The sequence below is a fragment of the Paroedura picta genome, chromosome 5 (assembly GCF_049243985.1).
Source record: "Paroedura picta isolate Pp20150507F chromosome 5, Ppicta_v3.0, whole genome shotgun sequence".
Taxonomy (NCBI): domain Eukaryota; kingdom Metazoa; phylum Chordata; class Lepidosauria; order Squamata; family Gekkonidae; genus Paroedura; species Paroedura picta.
The window spans coordinates 87,689,857-87,712,242 of NC_135373.1; the positions used below are offsets into that span (position 1 = coordinate 87,689,857).

General features: G+C 42.9%; 1 protein-coding gene across 4 annotated transcripts in view; it reads right to left on the reverse strand.

The window, feature by feature from the left end:
• LIN7A (lin-7 cell polarity scaffold A) overlaps window positions 1-22,386 on the reverse strand; it is a 46,924-nt gene that overhangs the window by 21,179 nt on the left and 3,359 nt on the right. For 3 of the 4 annotated variants that reach the window (XR_013231228.1, XM_077338915.1, XM_077338914.1), the window contains exon 2: window positions 12,475-12,593. Coding sequence is in view for 3 of the 4 variants with exons in the window: in XM_077338915.1 (XP_077195030.1) it covers window positions 12,475-12,593 (119 nt within the window). In the remaining variant the exon portion in view is untranslated. The remainder of the gene's footprint in view (window positions 1-12,474; window positions 12,594-22,386) is intronic. The other variant, XM_077338916.1, reaches the window with a different exon arrangement.

Genomic DNA, 22,386 nt, shown 5'->3' on the forward strand with positions numbered 1-22,386 from the left:
CCCAGGCCTGGCCCAACTCAGGCCCTCATTTGCCCTGGGACATGGGAGTGCAGAGCCATGTTCCTTTTTTTGCCCCAGGCGGCAATGGTGCCTATGTCAAGTCTGGGCTGTCTGGAATGGAAAAGTCGGGCCATCCTGGCCTGACTCCTCCCCACCCACGGCTGCGAGTACAGCATCCTGGAAAGGACAAAAAATGCCCCAAGCAGGTCAGCCGCACAGTGCAGTGTGAAAGAACCCCCTGCCTAAGGAGGTGGTGAGCTCCCCCTCACTGGCAAAGGTTGGATACACACTTTTCTTGGATGCTATAGGATGCTTTGGGCTGATCCTGCGTTTAGCAGGGGGTTGGACTAGATGGCTTGTATGGCCCCCTCCAACTCTATGATTCTATGATTCTAATTCATATTAGCTTTTTACCACCCAAGGGGGTGATCTAAGCAATCAAATGCAACTGGTACATACATAGCTAGCAGCTAAGCATTTTTTTTTATTACAATTGATTTTTTGGTCTTGAAGTCAATAGGGAGTTCTGATTAAACACCAGATCTCTGATGTGGCCCTGGATGCGGGAGTATTACATTTGTGATATGAAAACAGCATATAAAATGTTACATTAGTAGTCTTTTAAAGATCTCCTGTAGTGAAGTCATCAGGATATAGTAACTGTAAATAGACTTAACAGAGATTTTTCAAAAAAGCCTGGGTCGCCTAGCCCACTCATGTAATTGCAATTAATGAGAGTAATCTGAGTCATGAGAAGGCAATCATTCCTAGTTTTGATTCAAGCTCTTCAAGGCAAAGAAACAACTGCTTGTGAGGGGAAAAAGGATCCCTTTCTTCCCCTAAATTTGTCACATGGCAACAGATTTGGTTTGTCTTCTATTTAAACTACAGAGAATAAACAGAAATGCAACGCTCCCCCTACTTATTACACTGATTTATTCTAGCTGCCCAATTCCATATTTTCATGCTCAAAGGAGGCAGCAAAGAAGGTGCATATATTTCCAGGGAGCCTCAATTTCCAGTCATGCCCTTAGATACTTCTTTTTTGCTTTGGAAGAGAGAATACAAGTTTTGCCGATCCCTTTGTAATAATAATTCCCATCAAAATTGAAGACTTTCTCGATCCTCTTAAGAAGAACTTTCCCAGAAAACATGAGGGTTTACAGGCACATGCTCTCAAAAGTAATGATGCACATACTAAAATCTATCAGCTCTGATTACCTGTTTGGCTGGGAGAGATAAGTACATAGTACACCTTATTGTAAACCTCTCTGGCTTCACACAGACTGAATGTAATATACTAAACTTCATGTATGGAGATTTTCAACCCCTGGGTGTGATATGTTTTAGCTTTGACCAGGCTCCTATTTCAGAACTGCTCCAATGGGGGCCAACAGCAGAGTGAAAGAGATGCATTCGAAAAATCAGTTCTTGGTCCAGTCCTTTGGCAGTACAAGCCTGTAAATGCTACAACTTTTACTGCTCTAAAACTCTGTACAACACAACTAGTAGCACTTTAGGACTTTGCAAGGGAAAGGGCATGATTAAGTTGCATATTATTAAGAAAACAAATACAGGTACAAAGGTGGTAAAGCCAATTCAATATAGAAAGCTTTTACGTTAATGTCATTTGTTGTGCTAAGTGATTTGCTGGTTGAATGACTATTTATAAGAGCTTCTGTGTCCAGACATCTTGACCAGCATGACTTGACTTTTGACCAGTGGATAGAAAAAGCAGTATGGACACAGTTTATTCAGAGGATCTCTACACAGAAAAAAGCGGTGCATGATACAAAATACACAGTCCTGACATAAACAACACTTCAAAAACCAAGATACAAACTGATGCTTTCTCTCTTTCTGCCTTTTCAGAGACATCAAAGGCGACTAGGCACACTAGAAATTTTGACAATCCATCACCATTTTTAAAAAAGAAATTCAGTGTAACTTGACTTTTAGCCTGGAAATACTCATAACTAATCTGACAGAAATTATACCGTGACGGAGCTGTGATGAAAGAGGATCCCCCCCAAACACTGATTTGTGTTTGCTTGCAGAACCATCCTGTGTAAATCCTCTACACAGAAGGGATCTCATTGGTTATACAGAAGGTAGGAGTTACAGAAGCTGGAGAGGAAAAAAAGCTGCTGTGGGACTCATTCCACACTGATGGAACTGGAGGCCTATTTTTTGTTTAAAAATGAAATGAAAAAAAATGCCCCCATTGACTGGGGCATTTTGTCCGTTCTGGGATGCTATAGTTGCAGCCACTGGTGGGGAGAAGTCAGGTCAGGGTGGCCTGACTCTTCCCTTTCCCAGGGCCCAGTCCTGATATAGGCCCCTTTGATGCCTGGGTAAAAAAAGGGAACACAGATGTATCTGCATTCCCTTGATCTTTGGTGAACAAGGGCCTGAGTTGGGCCAGGCCCCAGCCCAGTCACAATGTCATGTGGAACTGGGAATTTGCCCCACCACTGGATGAAATTCCCAGTGTGGAAAAGGTCAGATGACTGAGGGGTTTAGACAATGAAGTCTATGTTGGGTAATAATCCTGAACGTGAGGGAGGCGTGCTCTCACAGGGTGCTTCTGAAGGAAGAATATAGAGCAGTGGTTCTCAACTACCCTCACGCCATGACCCCAACTGCAGTGGCAGGGGTGATGCGCACTCACACGTGTGTATAGGCACACGTGTGTGCTCAGGTGCACAGCAATCTGTAGGTGGCCAGTGCCATGGCTCCGCCAACTCTGCCTGCTGCTGGCCACTGCGAGTTACTGCTGCGGGCCGCCGCAATGGCAACCAACATGGCGACCCCACAGGAAGGGGCCAGGTGACCCCAAATGGGATTGGGACCACTGACAGAGAGGGACTAGCTAATGGAGGAACCTGGGAGATTATCCCAAACCTAGGCAAACATATGAATTATCTTCTGTGAAAAGAAGGTTTGATTAGTCCTGTGTTCTGACAGTAACAATAAGGGATTCATGGAAGACTAGAAAGTTGTCTTTATATCAATAAATGTATTTGAATAGGCATCTACTGCTAAACCTATAATCTACTCCTGACTTTTTTATTTAGTTCCCCCCCAAAGAGTTTAATAAATTTTATTTTCTCATTTGCTAAACTTTGCAATGCCTCGTGTGTGTGGGCTCACTAAAAATAAAGGCTGTGGTCAATTTTACATCAAGTGGTTGTTCCGGTGTCTTTATCAAGGCACGACAAATACCCCCATACATGGCAAACACAATAAAGTCCTGAACAGAGAATATTCAGAAAGGTCACTAGGATAACTTCTGGACAAGGGATTAGGTTGCAGCTAATTCCCATTTTCACACAGTTTTGGGTCCAGGCCGGGGTGGTCCCAGGCCTGGCGTGACTCAGGCCCTCAGCTGCCTTGCAGTATCCCTTTATTGTCCCAGGATCCATCAGTGTCTGTGTCGGGCCAGAACGTGTGTAAGGGAGAAAACTTGGGCTATCCCCAGTCAGGCCTTGCTCCACCCTCCCTCCCAAGTATCACTTCCGTCATCTATCTTCACAACCTTTTTTAAAAAATTCAGATCATGTACCAACGCAATTCCAAAGTTACAAAATAGCAACCCACCCCCTCACATGGAACCTTTCCTTCCTTCTATTTTTCCGTGGTTTTATGGTGATCGAGGACAGTCTGTGTGTGTGTGTGTGTGAATGGCTCAATAAAACAGCCCACAAAAACACAGATTTACAGTTCTTTTTTTTTCTAGACACATACAACTAATGAAAGTGCCATCTCCATGTACTGTCATGGTGAACAGATACAACCTATCTCGGCTACTTAGGCAGATTCAGACAGCCAAGCTACTTGTGTGAGGACTGTAATCTCTTTCAGGCATTGTAGCTCAGCTATTTTAAAATCAATTAAATCTGCATATTGATGTTCACTCAGAGACATACCCTTTCAGCCACAAAACAAACAAACAAAAACAGTCCTGGGCAACAACAGTCACAGTCTCTCTAAATCTTTCTTCATTCATAATTGCCAAATGAATAGCAACAGTCCCTTCGTTTAATACATTTCAAGACAACATAATCTGATAGTTTGATGAAAAGCTTAGTGAACACGAAGATGGGTGTTTGTTTTCTCATCTCATTAACTATGCAGAGCACACCACTTTTTCAAGCCTGTTTTATATGCAACACAGATATGGTTTAAGAAAATCAGTTTTGCCAATGTAGGAACTTGTGTGACAATTTTAATAATATCTAGATTCCTCTGGAACAACCATTTTAATAGCCTTGTTATTGGGGCTTGGAGACAGTAGTGGGTATTGTTAATTTGTGAACAGGCCCTGTGATTTTAGCCAGCAAAGGACCCACACTTAATTTTCAGAATTTAAAAAAAGATCAATAACAGCTTCTTCTGCAACTTTATTGAAAGACTTTCTCCTAGAGGAATAAAACTATTCCTATGAATAGTAATTTTGATATATGTCTCAAATGAAATATGCCACAACTATTTATTTTTTAAATAGATGCATATATTCTTATGAGCTGGAGACCAGCGGAATAGTTTTTAAGTGGTTCTTTAGTAACACTAGCAAGGTGTGGGGTGAGATCGCAGAAAAAGAGGAACCTGCTTCTGAAACTGCTACTAAAAACATAAGATTTGCTCTGCTGGATGAGACCAGTAGTCCAAGGTTCTATTGAACACAGTGGCCCCAGAAGACTCAGAGCAAAGGAACAGATGCCAAAACTTCCCCTTGCAGTTTCCCTGCTGCAACTTGCATTTAGAGATATGCTGCTCCTGAGTTCAGGGGTTCAGTTCAACCATTCCATGACCTATTCCCATTCCTCAATGGTACAGCCAGATATGAACCTTTGACTGGATTTGGAAGGGAGAAACTGTTGTATTCTGGTATGGATTACAAGTTAGCTATAGACTTTCTCTTGAAATGAAGAGTTATGCTTCACCATGGGATGCAGGTGATCTTGGTTACTGAATGTGAAAAATAGTGAGATGTCATTATACTACAGTTAGCTCTAGGATGGTATGTGCACCCTAGCAACTAGGGATAGGAAGTGCTCCAGCTGCTGTCTTCCTGCTGCCTTCAGACAGCTTGGCTCACTTGTTTAAGTCAGCTAGAGGCTAAGTCTCTGCAAGCATCCTCATTGCATGTTCTTTGTTCTGTTTCTGGCAGACGGGATTATATACGTTTTATGTAGGAGGCTGACTTCCTATGCTCCACAGTAATTATTCCTAGATTGTGTATAGACTCCTGAAAGAAACTGCAACTCCTACCAAAACAATAGTGAGTATTGTTTGCTCTTTGCTTGTAGCAAACTGCTTGTAACAAACAAACAGCCAGGATTCTGTGGTTGGCTGATAACCTTTTCAGATGGCCCTGCCAATGCTTTGAATCTAGCTTTACTAAAATGTAGCTGTTAAAACTGATGTTCAGAATCAACAGATGTTGTCATCTGTCAATTAATGTCTCAACACACACAGCTCACTTATATTGAGTCAGATGAGTGATTTATTATTATTATCTGGGCTGACTGGCAATGGTTCTCCAGGGTTCCAGGAAGAGGTCTTGTGCATCACCAGGCACCGGATCCTTTTAGCTGAAGATGCCAAGGACAGAACTTAGGACTTTTGCATGCAAAGAAAATGCTCTATCATTAAGCCACCTCAATATCTCCTATCTCTGCAAAAGTTAACACAAAAGAGAAAGATAGCGATTGTCACTTCCAGTTAGCAGTCTGAAATTTTATTTAGAAACTACTTTTGATTAGTTTACAACATGCTGTCCTTCAGTTTGACAGAAGTCTGAGCAATAATATTTATGGAACTGAGAATGTCATAGTACAAAGTATCTGAACCTTGCCAGAAGCAGGGAACTTTAATTATAGACTTATGCCATATTTCTCAATGAACTCTCTGTTAAATGTGGCAACGGAGAGATACAACTTTGGCTCATCAATTAAAAACAGCTCATCTAGCTAAAACCAAAAGCTCTCCAGGCAAGCTCAAAAGTATTCAATCTGCTGTAAACTGCAAAATAAAAATAAGAATTGTGAGCCTCCTACGCACACACATGACTTTGAGGCTTATGACAGCTCTTGTTTTCACTGGGACTCAAGTAGGTTATGTACTTCTGAATCTTTGTGGCTGCCTACCAATTCACAGCATGACAAGAAATGCATATGCATTAAGCCTGCAATACAGGAAAAACAGATTTCTTTTTTAAAGGGATAATGAAGTAAAATGTAAGATATGCCTATAGAATCAGCACTCATTTAAAAATTATGTATACGCTAGCCTTTGCCCTGCTGCAAAGAATGGCTGCTTCCACAATGAGGTGGGGAAAGGCACCAAACTGCAAAAGAAACAGGGAGCGGGGAGAAAGTGGGAAGGGACGGCTTCTGCACACCCCATCAGCATGGGTTTGCTGCTGTCCCTGCAACATCTCTGTTGTGCAGATACAAACATACTGACAATTATGCATGGCCCTCCATGGCCCAGCAACCCCATTCTTTAGCCTGCCACATCTGTGTCACAATTAAATAATGTGAGTCTGAAACCTGTTCATCTATGTACAAGAAGAACAAAACATTAGAACTTACCTGAATGTTTCTTGTCTTCAGTGGGGCAAAGTAAACCAAATTGTTTAGATCATGCCTTCTCTCGCTCCAGGCAGGGCTATGCAAATTTGTGTAGACTGTATTGGCTCCCAAGGAGGCTGACCCTCCAGGCTTAGTATAGCCCAGCTCCATAATGGATTTTTATATCTGACTAGTGTTTGTTGTTGTTTGCAGTAGGGTGTGGATGACATCACCTCATTGAAGAGAAGAAACCTTCAGGTATGTTCCAGTGTTTCACTCTCCTTCAGTGGGGGAAATCATCCAAACTGCTATTATGGCCAATCTACAACCTGGGTGGGATACCTTTAGACCAGATGAAGGTTCCACTATAGAAGCATCTGCCATTGGCTGGTCTCCAGTGCCTGGAATCTTGGTTGGGAGAGGCTTGCATTAATGGACTTGGAGAAAGGCCCCATTGCCAGCCTTAGAATGAATAAATTATTTTTAAGGCTGGTGATAGGGCCTTTCTCCAAGGTGTTACACCATCTTCCATACCAATAAAGCAATAGTTTTCAGGAAAATGGAGCCAGGCTAAAGCATCCTGTTGGAGAGGCAGGGCTATCGAAACTGGAGGGTTGGTCAGCCTTGCTCTGAACCAATGCAGTCTATACAGATCTGCATAGCCCTGCCTGAAACAAGAGGTGGCATGACCTAAGCAGTCTGGAATACTTCCCCCACTGAAGAAGAAATGCTAGTCTAAGAGAAGCAGAATCCCTGCCGAGAATAAATTATCCAGGAACAATGAAAAAGAAGAAAAAAGAATGAGTTCTTCTCAAACTGCAATCCACTACAATCTCAGTCCAAATTGCATACCTTCAGTCATGGTGTATTATCATTTTGTATTTCCCCCTATAATTCGTAAAGCACTATTTTAATTTCCTTTATTCTCAGGGATCATGCTCATGTATGTTTAATTCTTTTGTCAGTACAAAAGTAGAGAGCAGATTATCTGCTCCTTTTCAAAGAGATGTATTACCGTTCCTCCATTCAACTATTATTATAGCAAGTTCCTCTTTATTATTTCCAAAGAAGCCCGGGCCAAAATGACTAGTAAAAATGAAAGCAGCAAGGAAGTTCAGAATAGCCTCAAATATTTCATAGATCATAGCTGTATTTGGAGGCAAATATGCAAAGAACAAACAAGCCCAGGAACAATGAACTTGCTCTTAACTAATTCCAGCAGAACTATTTAAAATTATTTGCTTTCATACATGTGGATGCCAAGCTGAGAACAAGCTGTCTCAATACTTTCTGCCACAGATGGGGTAGCCCTGGAAAAGGGCATCATAGGGAAGGAGGCTGGTAGCCAAGGCAGAAGGTGTTGCCGGCCAGTTCCAGATTGGTCCTCCTAGATCCAGCTGAAAAGGCAGCTGGACAGGAATGTTTCCTATTTCAGCCATTATCCTGGAAACTGCTTGGAATAGGCAAAAGAGATTCAGAGGTGGCTATGTAGTTGCCGGAGGCAAAATTTCTTCAGTCTTTCCCTGGATGTCTCTGATAAAGCATCTGTGTCTCTTTGGCCTGTCACATGCAGATGGCAAGGTGACAGTTAAACCAGGAAGTCACCTTGCTGGCTGTGTCCTCATCACAGCTGGTGTGGATGGGGGAGAAAGACTGATCAGCTCTAGTGAGGGCTGCTACTGAGATAAGAGGCACCCTAGCAGGGAAGGGGAAACGAGGATGGAGAACCTCTGGATAGGGCTGGAGCTCAGGAACAGGGAATCCCCAGGGCATCGGCCCATCTGGAATTTCCCCAGAAACTTTAATGGTCAGAAAGCCCTTGCTTTACATCCAATAGTGTACCCAGAGTGGTCGCAATGGGTCGGACACGACTTTGCACCTAACAACAAAAAACACACAACAATCATTTCAAACATAAATTGAACCTACATATAATATTACACTTCCTCTCACTTGGGGGCCAGACAGCCATGCAGAGGAGGAAGGGGAGTATAAAAGTACACACAGGCAGACTTGATGCTGTATGTATGCCTTGTAACTAAAGATTTGTATCAGAGTGCAGAAAGCATGGCAGGCTAAGAATCACACCAGTGACTTACACTGAAGTCCCTTTCATTCACCCTCTTCTTGTTGTTTTGGGTTGTAAGTTTTTGTCCATTCTTAGTTCAAACTCTTTACTACTCTTTTTCTGCTAGCCATGATTTTTGAGAGTCAGTTTGGTGTAGTGGCAGCCTCTAATATGGAGAACTGGGTTTGATTCCCCACTCCTCCGCAGAAGCTAGCTGTGTGACCTTGGGTCAGTCACAGTTCTCTCAGAGGTCTCTCAGCCTTCCTCACCTGGGGAGAGGAAGAATAGGTGATTTTGAGCTGCTTTGAGAATCCTTTGAATATTAAAAAACAGGATACCAAAACGAGCTCTTCTTCTATATTCTTGTGGTGTGTTAGGAGCAAATGACCTTCCAAAACATTTGGTACTCTGAAAACTGTAGCATTCAGACTGCAGTCGTAATAATCAAGAGGCTTGGCATACGGGAAAGCTACCATGCAGTCACTCCAGATGCTCACCTTTTTTCCCTGTGAATTTCCTTTCTTCCATTAACAGCAGAAGTTTTTTTAAAAAGGCTAATGGTTGCCAAATTTATGCCAGTTGGCACGTGATATCACTACATCTTCAGAATTCACAAATTACTGCTTAAATGCCTAATTATAAGTGTCTTAGAGTAAATTGGAAGGGGGGTGTACTGATGGGAAAAACAATAGTTGCTAAATAACAGCACATAAAAGCTTCACTTGGACAGTTGCACCGTTTTCTCAACATCCAGCTAGATAGCTCTTAGTTTACTCAACCACCAGCAAATCATAATCTAAGTAATTTTCTGGTTTCCTGGGTTTTGCACCTGTTACAAAAGGTTACATGTTGGCTGCTATCCAGAGTATTTCTCTCTAATGAATATCAATATCATAGGATTTTCTAGTGCAATTGCAGAGACAGTAAATTTTCTTTTGTTGAAAAGAATAAACTATACTGTATGTATTACAGAAGAGTATTCATTATGTCCAGACATCAATTAAAGAAGCATTTCATACATACTTGTAGAGAGGACCATTATTTACCAAAATGGAATGTTATTTCTCTTAAACAATCTTAAAACATGAACTAAATGCTTATATTTCAAAGTAAAGGCTCATTTGCAGGGGACAAATTACACTAATGCACACTGCCTTTTCAATTTCCAATAGCCATCCAAAAATCCCTTAATTGAAAACAATGCTTCACTCTATGTACTGCACCCAATTGTTTGATTGTGCTGCTGGTTAAACAAACAATATGATTTCCACTGAAATCAGATAGTGGTAGACAGAAAATACAACAGACCAGAGATTAAACTTCAAACAGCTGCCGTTTTCAGGCGCAAACTCCCCCATCTCCCTGCTGTTTTGCTGTTGCAGGGCTTGTCGCTTTCCTTTTTTCTAGTGCCTTAAACCCATGCCTCTCACTGGATACATATCTGCCTTTCCAAAATTCTTCAGCTGAGAGGCTGATAGTACTTCATGCTGCCATTTAATTATTAGCTTTGGTCAGGCCTTTACATTTCTTTTACATTGTCCCCAACCATACAAAATTTAAGAAGATATAATGAACATAGAGGAGGAAAACCCATGAATTCCGTTATGCATAACATGATCTATTACTATTCTCAAGTTTTCTTAGTCTCTGCAGGCAGCCATCTAACAATGTGGAGTCCAGGAAGAACTGCATTCCCACTGTTTGCGGAGACTACAGCATGGCCAACTGTGGTAGAGGCCAGTAAATATTTTGCTTCTCTCATTCCACCCTAGTTTTTGTACCATTTCAAGCTGCTTGTTAGACAGCTGTTTACCCAATACAGTTGTCCTGCTCATGGGCATGCAGTAATTGGTACAACTCTACCAGGGACGCTATGGTCTGTCCATGTTGTTTGCAATGATAGAGGACTCTTGCGTTCATACAGGATTTAGCAACTGCATTCATCTGACTTGCTTTCAGTATTACTGATGCTGTCCAATAAACATGTGAACTGCTCCACAGCTGTGTGTGACTGGACTTGATGCATAAAGTTCCCAGTCCCATCAGTCCATGCACATTATTAACAACTGTCTTCAGCATGCTCATACTGTGAAGGGACCAACCCAATGTGTGAACAGGTCTGCCCTTTTAAATGAGAGAGGGAGGACTTCCAGGTTTCATGTTCTCCCAGATCACTGCTGGTGTTTGAAAAGCCAGGCAGCTAGCATGGGATGCAGAGGCTGCTGGGATGGATATTGGGAACAGGTGACGGTAATGAGCATCCTGACTACAGTAGGAAGATGGCACAAAGGAGCTTGCTGGCCAGAATAATTGGCATATGGAGCAGTCAGCATGAGCAGCTCATTCCAAGTGATTGTGCTTGACTGAGCAAAATCTAATCTGTGGTTGAAACCGTACCAGATGGCTCAGAGCTAACTCATCTGGGAGTTAAAGAAAGGGCATTGTGCATGCTATACTTGTGACTTTGTGCAATGTGCTTTTTCTTTGTGATGTTTCCTGCCCTATATGGATGGTGTGCACTCTGCAGGCTAAGAGTCCTTGAGTGTGTGAGTTCTGGGTTTTAGCCCAGTATCTCCCTGCTGTTTTGCTGTTGCAGGGCTTGTCGCTTTCCTTTTTTCTAGTGCCTTAAACCCATGCCTCTCACTGGATACATATCTGCCTTTCCAAAATTCTTCAGCTGAGAGGCTGATAGGATTGCTATTGTGAAGGTGTGTTCCCTTGCTGCTGCCCCAGTGTCTATGTTCCCCTTGTATGGCAAAAGGCTGGTGTTCTGGAGTTCTGTGCAGCCCAAGACTTGAACCCTCTTTGTGGGAGAGGTCTTGGGCCTCTGCTGAATGACCTACAGAAATAACTGAGCGGTGGAATGGCTGTGTTTCCTTCCCAGTTTATGTATGTGACTAAAGGGACCAGGTCGTAGACAGGGAGTTCCCTGAAATATGTTCACTCTAATGTTCCTCCTGGTCATTCCACCATGCTCTGAGTATGCTGTGTTCCCTAGTTATAATCCATGGATGGGTGCAGTGCTCTGACATCAGAGGCATAGCCATTGGCAGCATTGGGGTGAGTAAGTTGGCTTTAAGTCCTCCTGTCATGGGGGTACTAATGGCACACTGCTCTTGAATCATGGCTGTTACAAACTCCATTACAACTGCTATGCTCTCTGTACCTGGCCAAAGGATGTTTTTGTTACTTGTTGCCCCTCTGCAGAATAGGCATCAGTCAGCATCAGCAATACACACTTGTTGGATGGGGTCTTAGGTTTGGAATGAGCCAGCTGAACTTATTTAAAAATGACTTTTTAAAAAGCATGTAACTGGCTCAGAAGGCAGTACCTCTTCTAATATGTTGCCCGTTATAAAACAAGCCCATTATAAAAAGTGTGTACCTTTTTCTTTAATCTTTTTTGTTTACATGTAAATGTATGCTTTCAGTCAATCATTAAAACTCACAAAGTTAATCAGTTAATATTTCTTTATCTAGGCAACAACCAGTGAACTGCATTTCACCACAAGGTCTTTCTAAAGGTCAATATGACAGAAATCACTACAGCACTGACACTTATTCAGAAACATTTTATGGTGAATCTGAAACCACTTATTGAAAATATTTTGTTAAACCAGAGCTTATTTGCCTGTGACATTACATTTGTGTTCTCACTACTGCAATGATTTTATTCAAGCCAAATGAATGACTCACAGAAAATCCATGGGATAAAGTTCACTCAGTTGAATGACACAGGGGACTTGGCTTGAGCTCCTTCCTTCACCCATGTCAAAAGCAGCACTATCCCCAACCCCCACAATGTTTACCAGGGCCTCATTACCATACCTCTCTGATAGCTGTGCAAAACTCACTCTGCAGTACTTTTTTAAGGGACTGTAGCTTGTGTCCTGGTACTTCTCCAGATTCTTGTAGCTTCTCCAGCAGTTCAATGGCTCTGGCAACATCTGAATACATAAAATAGGGCAAATGGTCAAGGGAAACACATACCTTATGATTCATGTTTATGTTCCAGCTAGGCAGAGAAGTGACTCTGAAATAATAATTTGAAATAATTTTCAAATTGCACAATGAGCTTTTCCCATAGAATCACAGAATCATAGAGTTGGAAGGGGCCATACAGTCCATCTAGTCCAACCCCCTGCTCAACGCAGAATCAGCCCAAAGCATCCTAAAGCATCCAAGAAAAGTGTGTATCCAACCTTTGCTTGAAGACTGCCAGTGAGGGGGAGCTCACCACCTCCTTAGGCAGCCTATTCCACTGCTGAACTACTCTGACTGTGAAATTTTTCCCCTGATATCTCGCTTAAACACATTACTGTGCGTCCTTTCCTCTGCAGCCAACAGAAACAGCATCCTGCCCTCCTCCAAGTGACAACCTATAGTGATTTTCATTATTCTCCACTGTAATAACAAGATCAAGTTCAGCTTTTCATTCTCACTTATTTTAATATGCTGCATGTTATTTTAATCTGCAATCTTAGTCTGCCAAATGTATGGGAAGCAGAAAGTGGGCACACAGTTGAAGGAATATATTGAATCTTTTTACTGAAGCTGATCATCCAGTTTGTGTAGTTCTTGATTCACAAGCTAGGAGTTACCTATTATGGGTCCTTGGCAACCTCCCTTCTCCTCCAGTGGCAGCGCAAGGAACAAAAACCAACAGAAGTTTGAGTTCCCAGGGTGCTGTATCCATGACTGGTAGGTTGTGTCCATTTCAATATATACAACCTGTGCAGGTCTGCTTCAAACTATGTGTATGCTATTTAACCTTACAACCATTATACCTTTTCCCTGGAATGAGGAGGGGAAGGGGTGTTGGCACTGGAATGTGGGGACAAATGTGATTTTCCAAAGACGAGCCAGCTTGAAATGAAATCCTTTGTCCATGTCATAAAGAGTTTTTTTTTTTTATGTGTAGAGTGTCTAAAGTGATCCTTTATGTATTTGGAAGCTAGATGTTGGCTAGGTCCTCTCATGATTAAGGAAGGACAGGAGTCTTCCTGTCTGGTCACTGAAATATGAAACCAGCCTACTTTTTATTATTTTGAAAAGCTGAGTCATTAGTTAGGAAAAAATTGTTTGCAGAAGGCTCTGAGATCCGGGAGAAATGGCCCTTAACTGAACCCCTTTTAGGGTAGGTTTGTGCAAGCCTGATAAAGAAACTGTCCTGCATTCCTTTCCTTCTTGACGTGACTCACTGGCTTTTGATATCACTTTAATTGAGGCTTCTTCTGTATCACTTTTACACTGCCATTTAATGATTAGCTTTGGTTTGTAGGTGTATGTATGTATGCAAGAGGCAATCCATAACAAAATGGGGGTCCTTGTGGGTCGAGGGTCTTGGAGGCATGACCCTTTAGCTGAGGAGCTCCAGAATCTTGTTGGGCTCCCTGATAGTCTCCAGTTTCTTACCTCTTCCACCTTCAGGTATGGACTATTCATGCTGCATTCTCCTTGGGGTTCTAGTTGGGCTTCCAGCAATACCCATGTAGAGGAAATACATTGATTATGATCTGGATTTATGAAGTTATGAATCTTACTTCATTTAAGACAAAAGTCTACCATTTGTACTAGATGAAGTCTGCCAGCTAGTTATTCTTTATGGAGGACTACTACATTTTTGGTAGTAAAACCAACGGTCCCTGTGCAACAGCTTTGACCAATTCACAGTACAATCATAAGGCTCAAGACCCCAGATGAATCTAATATCTGGTATGGGAACAAGTATGGGCCATGGTGGTAACACACTAATGGCTGTCCATTCTGAGCGATCTAGATCAACAGGAAAGAAAATAAACTACTTTCCCACCCCAATTCTTCCAATTTGCATAGATCTTTGGCCAGATAGAATTTTAAATGTTGTCTTCCTTGTGAAAATAACTTTAGGGATGGAACTGAGTAGTAATATGGTGCTATAATAATATTATATAATATTATATGATACTATAATATTAAAATCAACCCAGGGACAGTACTTCTGTCTTGCACTACCACATGGATGACACAGAACTTCGTGTTTTGTTTGCAAAATGTAATGCTGAAGATGACTATCATGATTCCAAAAAAAATTATTTGGAGTATTATGCTGCTCTTAAGTCCCCATGGCTAAAGCATCATTGTCTGAAATTTTGGGACCTTAAAATTGCAAGTCATTTTAGGTAAAGGAAGCACAAGCTCTCTAAAAACAAATAGCAAACCAGCTAGCTGATGGTCTGAAAGATACTGGTCCAAAACAGGCTACTTCAGGGTTGCAGTAACAAGCACAACTCGTGGTCCACAAATTATCATCTAATTTTGTGACCTGCCGGGTACTTGACAATGCCTCAGTTTTTAAACTACTGCGCCAGTAGCTAAAATAGGTTTTTCAAGACCGTGGTGGGGGTTCTATTCATATATTAAATAAGAATTTCATTTATTTTGAAACCTTGCTATCTAATTCTAACATAGGGATTCCAGTTCCTTGGTGGGACCTTGGGATACCCTGGAATTATAGTTCACCTCCAGGCTAAAGAGATCAGTTCCCCTGGAGAAAATGGCTTCTTTGGAGGGTGAATTCCAGAGCATTATACTTCACTGAGTTTTCCACAGACACCCCACTCCTGCCTACTCCTGGCTCCACGTCCAAAAGTCTGGGGTGGGGGTGGAAAGAGAGACAGCTTCCTTCAATTATGATTTTTTTTATTTGCACCTTTTCTCTCTGGTGGGCAGCTTGGTCATTTCTGATAATGCTAGTCAGCATTATCCCAGAGCTGGCAACCCTATTCTAACAGTTCAGCTGGCCCAATCAAAATGACAAACTGAATGCCTAAGAAATTTTTAAGAGAAAATATTTTGATTAACTATGTACATCCACTTGTCAATATTTGCAGATATGTTTATTATGTAAATTACTATAGCATCCTACGAATAACTGTCTTGCCGACTTCTATATCAGTCCCATATCTCATGTGCTAATCTCGTTTGCAGAGACTTCATAGGGACAACTGCTAGGGGAAGGATAATTAATCTTTATTTTTTTCTAATTCTATTTAACATTCTATTTTACTAGTATCTAATGGCTTTTGGCACACTCTGAAATTCATTTTAACAACTCTATAAATTATAAAAGAATGAGGACTTTGAAAAAAATCCAACTTTAGATTTTAATTTGTATGTTTGATTTGTATTATTTAGAAGGATATCATTAATGTGAAACAGCAAAATAATAAAATAAAAATTGTAGGAACACACCAGGACTATGATCTAATATTGTTCAAAATGGAGGAAAAAATAAATATAAATGTGAGAAAGAAACATTGGCATTGTGAAACCCAGAATTTTTTGTGTATTTCTTACTTTCCTAGCTTTGTTCTAAAGATTTCCATGTGTGTTTGAATTAAAATGCATTATGTACTGATCTTCATGCACAGCAGCAGCCTGCATGCGCTATCTCTTCACCCAACAGATGGGTAGTATTCTAAACAGCAATGAGAGGGGCAGAGGTGAAGGAAATCACTATAAAATCTTTTCCGAAATGATGACTGGCATTATCAGAAATGACCAAGCTGTCCACCAGGGAGAAAAGGTGCAAATAAAATATATCATAACTAGGGGCAAAGCCCGTTGTCTCCAAGAATACAACAGGCGCTAGAGCTTGGCAGTGGGAAGAGGAAGGGGAGGAGTTGTCCAGTCTGTAAGGGCATGGGGTTGTCATGTGTGTTGTGTGGGAGGTTGTGGTGGCATGGTGGCAAATGAGGCCATGGGTGTGGAGATATGGGTGTCAAGAACCTGTGGTGTGGAATGTTCATTGATTGGGGGAGAGGACTGGCCTTTGGGAATTGTGGCATAGTGGTTACAGATGAGCTTTCCAGAGCCATGTCCTCAGATATGTGAAGGGAAAATCAGACTGGAGACTCTTCTTAGGGGAAGATTACATGGCAACCAATTCCCCCCAGTTCTGCGTCATTTCCCTTCTTGTGTGAATTAGGCCACATTCACCGAAATGCCCCTCTGCCCTAATACACATAGGGTAGTCACAGTACACAGGTGTCCACCCTGTTCCTTCTGTCTCCCATATTTTCACTGTTGGTAAAATGTTATGTGCCCACATGCTTCTTTCATGGTTGCTCCTTAGAAGAACGGATTTTTGTACCCTATTGCTTACTACCCAAAGGAGTCTCAAAGCGGTTTACAAACACCTTTTCCATTTGTCTCTCCACAATAGTCAACCTGTGAGGTATGTAGGGTTGTGAGAGATCTGAGAGAACTGGGAATGGGCTGCAGTGACCCAGCAGGCCTCAGGTGTCTCAAAGCATGTTCCAATCGTCTTCCCCTTCTCTCCCCATAGCAGACTCCCCATGAGGGAGGTGGGGTAGCGAGCCTCACAGGGAAGCTGGCAACCCTAAGAGGAAGACTGTCTGTGCACAGCAGTCTTGACCTTAGTAAGGTTTTTAATACTGTTTTTTTTTATTTGCCAGGCCAAGGTTATTTGCCAGTTACTATTTCAGTTACGATGTGTCTCCAGACATTTACTTGTTCTCTATTTAGTTTCAGGCTGTAAATATTTATTTAGATCTTCCTGCACTTTCCAGACTCACAGGACTGATGCTGGTCTGCCTGTCTGTGCCCCAGAATACAAATAGTTGCTGGTAAGGGCTGGCCATAACCCATAGGCCAGGAGAGACACTCCTGCACCACTCCCTACCAACTGCAGGCAAAAATGGCTCATTTGAAGGCTGGACTCTGAGGCATTGTACGATTTTGAAGTCCCACCTCCAAACCTCCAGGAATATTTCCAACCCAGGGGTAGCCAACCAACAGGTGTGGCCTGGAGAGCTCCTGGAATTACAGCTCACCTGCAGAGTATAAAGATCAGCTCCCCAGGCAGAAAGGGCTACTTTGGACAGGGTTGTGATAGAGAAGAAACATTTAAGGCTTCCCACACAGGTTGTTGTTGAATTGAAAGACTTGAGGCCTACTGCACAGGGTTGTTGTGCAGATGAAACAGGAGACAAAAGAGCCAGCTTCCTCTGCAGAATAACGCTGTGCAGTGGCCTCAAATCTGCAGAGAGTTGCAAAGAAGAAAGACACATGGCTTGGCTGTGTCTAACCCCCGGCCAGAGCAGTATTTTAAGTGAAAAGGGGCTTTTCTGTGGCCTCCCTGTCAGGCAACTGTTTGGCAGGGGAAAGTCCCCCCCCCCTCAAAAGGAAGGCCCTCAGGCTCCCCTGCGTTGCTCTTGGAAAGGCCTCCTTCCCTCAGTCAGGGCCTGTCAGAGGCTCCTTCACAGCAGGCCTGAAGGGGGGAGGGGGAGCACTCTGCAGCCTCCTGCCAGCTCTGTCAGGTTTCTGAGGCAATTTACAGTTGGACGTGGCAGTTAGGACAGCCTTGGGGTGAAAAGGGCTGGCGCAGCCTGTCCAAGCCTCTGTTCTCATCCCCCTTGGCAACCTTGCTGACCTCCTCTCCCTCCGGTGGTCAGGAGCAGACTGGCAGCCAAACTGGGCTGGGTGAATGGAATTTTGGTCTGTCCTGGTGAGGGGCCAATAGGAAGGCACTTTGCGTGCCTCCCCATTGGCTGCTTGGCCCTGGATGGACACTCGGAGGGCGCAATCAGGAGCCGCTTTGCGGCTCCTGATTTGGCCCTCTGAGTTTTTATCCTGGACAGGGCCCGCCCTAACTCCTCCCCAGGTGGCCTTACTCTTTTATTTAATAGGACCCTGTCCTATTTAAAGATTGAAAAAAGCTGTCTCTCTTTCCACCCCCACCCCAGACTTTTGGAGGATGAAGAATTCCTGGATCCTTGCCTTCCTACCTTGTGTATTGTAAAGGCTTAATTCCGAAAAGGTAAAGTATAACTAGAGCTTTAAGTTAAGGTAATTCAAGCAGAGGACCTGTAAAGACTTGCAGAGGGTATCTTTTTCTTTTTCTATTTCTTCTTCCCCTTCCTTGAAAACCCCTATGGCTTCTTCTCTTTTCCTGCCTCAGTCCCTCCTTCCCACTCACCACCCAACCTATCTTTAATTGTTCCCCGCTTCAGCTTCCCCTCCTTATTCCTGATAGCCTCTCCCTGGGTAAAGTCTGGCCAAGTTGTGTAGTGCTGGCTGCCAGGCTTGGCCCAGTTCTGAAGGGGCTGGGGAATCACGGACCACAGCAAGGATTTGCAAGGTACACTTCCCTTTCCCTTGTTTTTCCTTCCCACTACTTCATTTTTATCTTCTTGGGAACACCATATCCTCACCTTTCCTTAGTTTATTCTCTCCTTCCCACTCATCAATCAGCCAACATTTATCTGTCCCATCTTTAACTATATTTAGTATTTGTTTAGTACATTTATACCTTGTCTTTCTCAGCAATATGGACCTGCAGCAGTTGCGTGGCTGAGATGACATGGCAAAGAACTGATTTGAACCTGCATCTCCCCGATTCTGAATCCGTAACCACTACTGCTGTTGATCAATAGCAAGCAGGTAGGGGTGCACTAAAAGAAGTGGACTTGTTCCCAGGTATGCTGACCCACCTGATCAGTGAGTCTATTTGGTGCCCCTGTGAAAATTCATTAACTTCCAAGCTACGATTAACATTTGATACTTTCAAGCTATGATTAGCAATTCAGAACTGAGCTTCTAAAATTGCTAAATAATTTTCCTCAGTGTGGACTTCACTGGAAACAGGCAAATTCATGGACAAAGCCATTCACCTATTTCCTGTCCAAGTTGGCATGAGTTGCCCTTGCAGTTGCCACCCAGGTGCTCCTATTGTCTCAGGCAGACCCACGTTCCCCTCCTATTTTATCACTAAGATATATATCACGAAGAAAATTTCAAATTCACGGATGTTAATGTGGATTCTGACATTTCTCCAAAGGAGGGCACGGATTCTAATATTCACCCAATCGCTAAACGCCCCTGAATTCTCCAATCCCAGGCCAGATCCAAAAGTTGGGCCCAGTGGAGGATCTTAGATTGTGACCAATGACATTTGGTCTCATTAGGGAGTGCGGAGCTAAAAGGAGCCAGCAAGTTAGGTTTGGTCTCACCCTGGGATTGCTTCTCTGTTGCTGGACCCATTCCAGCAGAAGACCCATTCCAACCCTTCCTGTTTCTGACCAATGCAGCTGGGTTGTGACTGCTGGATCAGGCAATGTATGAAACATTCTGTTCTGTCTTTTTGTAGTATTGTAGGTCTGCACACTATGATCATCATATTATAGAATTCTTTTTTTATGTATGTCTTCTGAACTTATTTTATATAAGCCAGCTTGGTGTAGTGGTTAAGAGTGCTGACTGGTGAGCTGGATTTGATTCCCCGCTCCTTGGGCTCATCACAGCACTGATAAAGCTGTTCTGACCGAGCAGTAATATCAGGGCTCTCTCAGCCCCACATACCTCACAGGGTGTCTGTTGTGGGGAGAGGAAAGGAAAGGTGATTGTAAGCTGCTTTGAGACTCCTGTTTGTATTACTGAATAGAAGCAATACTTCCTCTGTCTCCCAGCCACAATGTTAACAATTCCTTTTGGGTGTTGCAATTATTAGGTCGCTATTAAATAGCTTTGCTTCATAGATAGCTGCAAATTAACTGCCTTCCAATTCTATCTGACAAACAGTTCTGTTTTGCTGATGGAACCCTCTTCAGAGGACTCAAAACATCCCGCACTAGGCACAGTCAGATAAAGCATACATATTTTCATAGCATTGGTACCTACATGTGCAGGGCACTTTTGATTTTAACGCACTGGAGTCAGTAAATATTGGCACTTAATGAATCCGCTGGCATTGGACTGTGGCTAATGATATGTTTTCCTTCTCTTCTTACACTCTGGTATGCTTATCTACATCCTCAGTTTGCCCCTCGCTATACTGCATCATTCATCCTTGCCTGCTATGTGCCACATGATCTTCTGCCTTCCAAATCCCTTAAACCCGGGAACATCTGCAATTCAATCTCATGGTTAGCTGAATTGCTGTGTGTCCCTTGCTCTGCCAGCCCAGCTCCAAGCAAGCTTGTGTTAAACAGCAATGCTTGAGAGATTAAACTATAAAGTACTTTAAATTCCCTTTATTTTGGAAACGTGTTTTACACATCAGAAGTATCCTGCTAGACATTTTTGCAGGTAAGAAGACACATGCTGACAGGAATTAAATAAAGTAATTTTTGTGCTTCAATCTTAAATCTCCTCACATTAAACTTGATTTTAGGCATCTACAGCAGTGTGTACATGAGGAGAAAGCTTTTCAGCCATGAGTTACTTAGTGGTATTTTGGACTGGCATGTATTGATCATAAATGTCATTGTGGTATTTGGATAACAATAGAGCATAGTCTCATGTTGCTGCTGGTACCATCAGGTACCAGGGTAAATAACACATGACTAGCCCCTAGAAAAGACTGACTGCATAGTTAAGTTAATCGAACAAGGACATGTGACAACAGTGTAGTGAGGTTACAGTGGTATATGGGTGTTGTTAGAGCATTGCCAGGTAGATGAAACTACAGTGGAAGAAGTAATAGATGAATTTGGTGGTATGAAAGGATTGGTTGAATAATTTGCATTATTCTTAATTTGTATGCTAACTTCCTCCTCGATAAAGCTCTACTTTTTCAACTATGAGATGGCTCAAGCAGAGTTGTCTGAAGCTCAATCCTTCAAAGACAGAGGTCCTGTGGCTGGGTAGGAAGGGTCCATGTGATGAAGTGCGTCTGCCTACCCTAGTGTGCAGCTCTCAATGGCTCACTCTACCAGGAACCTGGGCGTGATCCTGGATGCTTCCCTCACAATAGCGTGACTGGCATTCTACCACATTTGCCAAGCCAAACTACTAGCACCTTACCTAGCCCCAGAATACCTAGCCACAGTGATCTATGCAATGGTCACCTCTAGACTGGACTTCTGTAACTTGCTCCATGCAGGTCTGCCCTCAGCCTAGATCCGGAAATTACAGCTGTTCTAAAATGCAGCAGCTAGGGTCCTCACAGCAACACCATGGAGGGTTCACATTCGGCCCATTCTCTACCAACTATAGTGGTTGCCAGTTGAATTCCGGATCAGGCTAAAGGTTCTGGTAATTAACTTTAAGGCCATACGCAGTCAGGGCCCAGTTTACCTGAGAAACCGCCTCCCTTCCTATGCCCCTCAAAGAACTTTATGCTCTGCCACCACCAACCAGCTAGTGATCCCTGGCCTTAAAGAAGCCCGCCTAGCTTCAACCAGGACCAGCGCCTTCTTGGTCCTGCCCCCCCTCCCCCCCGGGGAATGAGCTCCCAGAGGAAAGCAGGGCCCTGATGGAGCTAAAACAGTGCTGCAGGGCATGCATAAGAGAGCTCTTCCACGAGGCATTTGGTTGAGATGGAGCGACCAGTAACAACTACAGGGCCCCTGCTCCCTCCCCTCCTAAAAATTTCACCCATGCATTCTGCTCCAGACCTGTCGCATTGTTATAGTTTGCACCTTACAGTTTAATGTTATTACTGTTGCATGAAAGTTGTTATGAAAACTAAGTTCTACGTACCGTTTCTACATTTTATGTAAATTGCCCTGAGCCTCAGGGGATGGCGGTATATCAATACAAATAATAAACAAACAAACAAAGTAGTGTAAACTTAAAACAGCAAAATAGGTGCCCTAAGTAAATATGGAGAATGGTACAGTATAGCCCTATCTTGTCAGACTTTGGAAGCTAATTAGGGTTAGCACAAAGAAAGGCAATGGCAAACCACCTCTACTTCTCCCTTGATGGGATCACTATAAGTTGGTTGCCACTTAA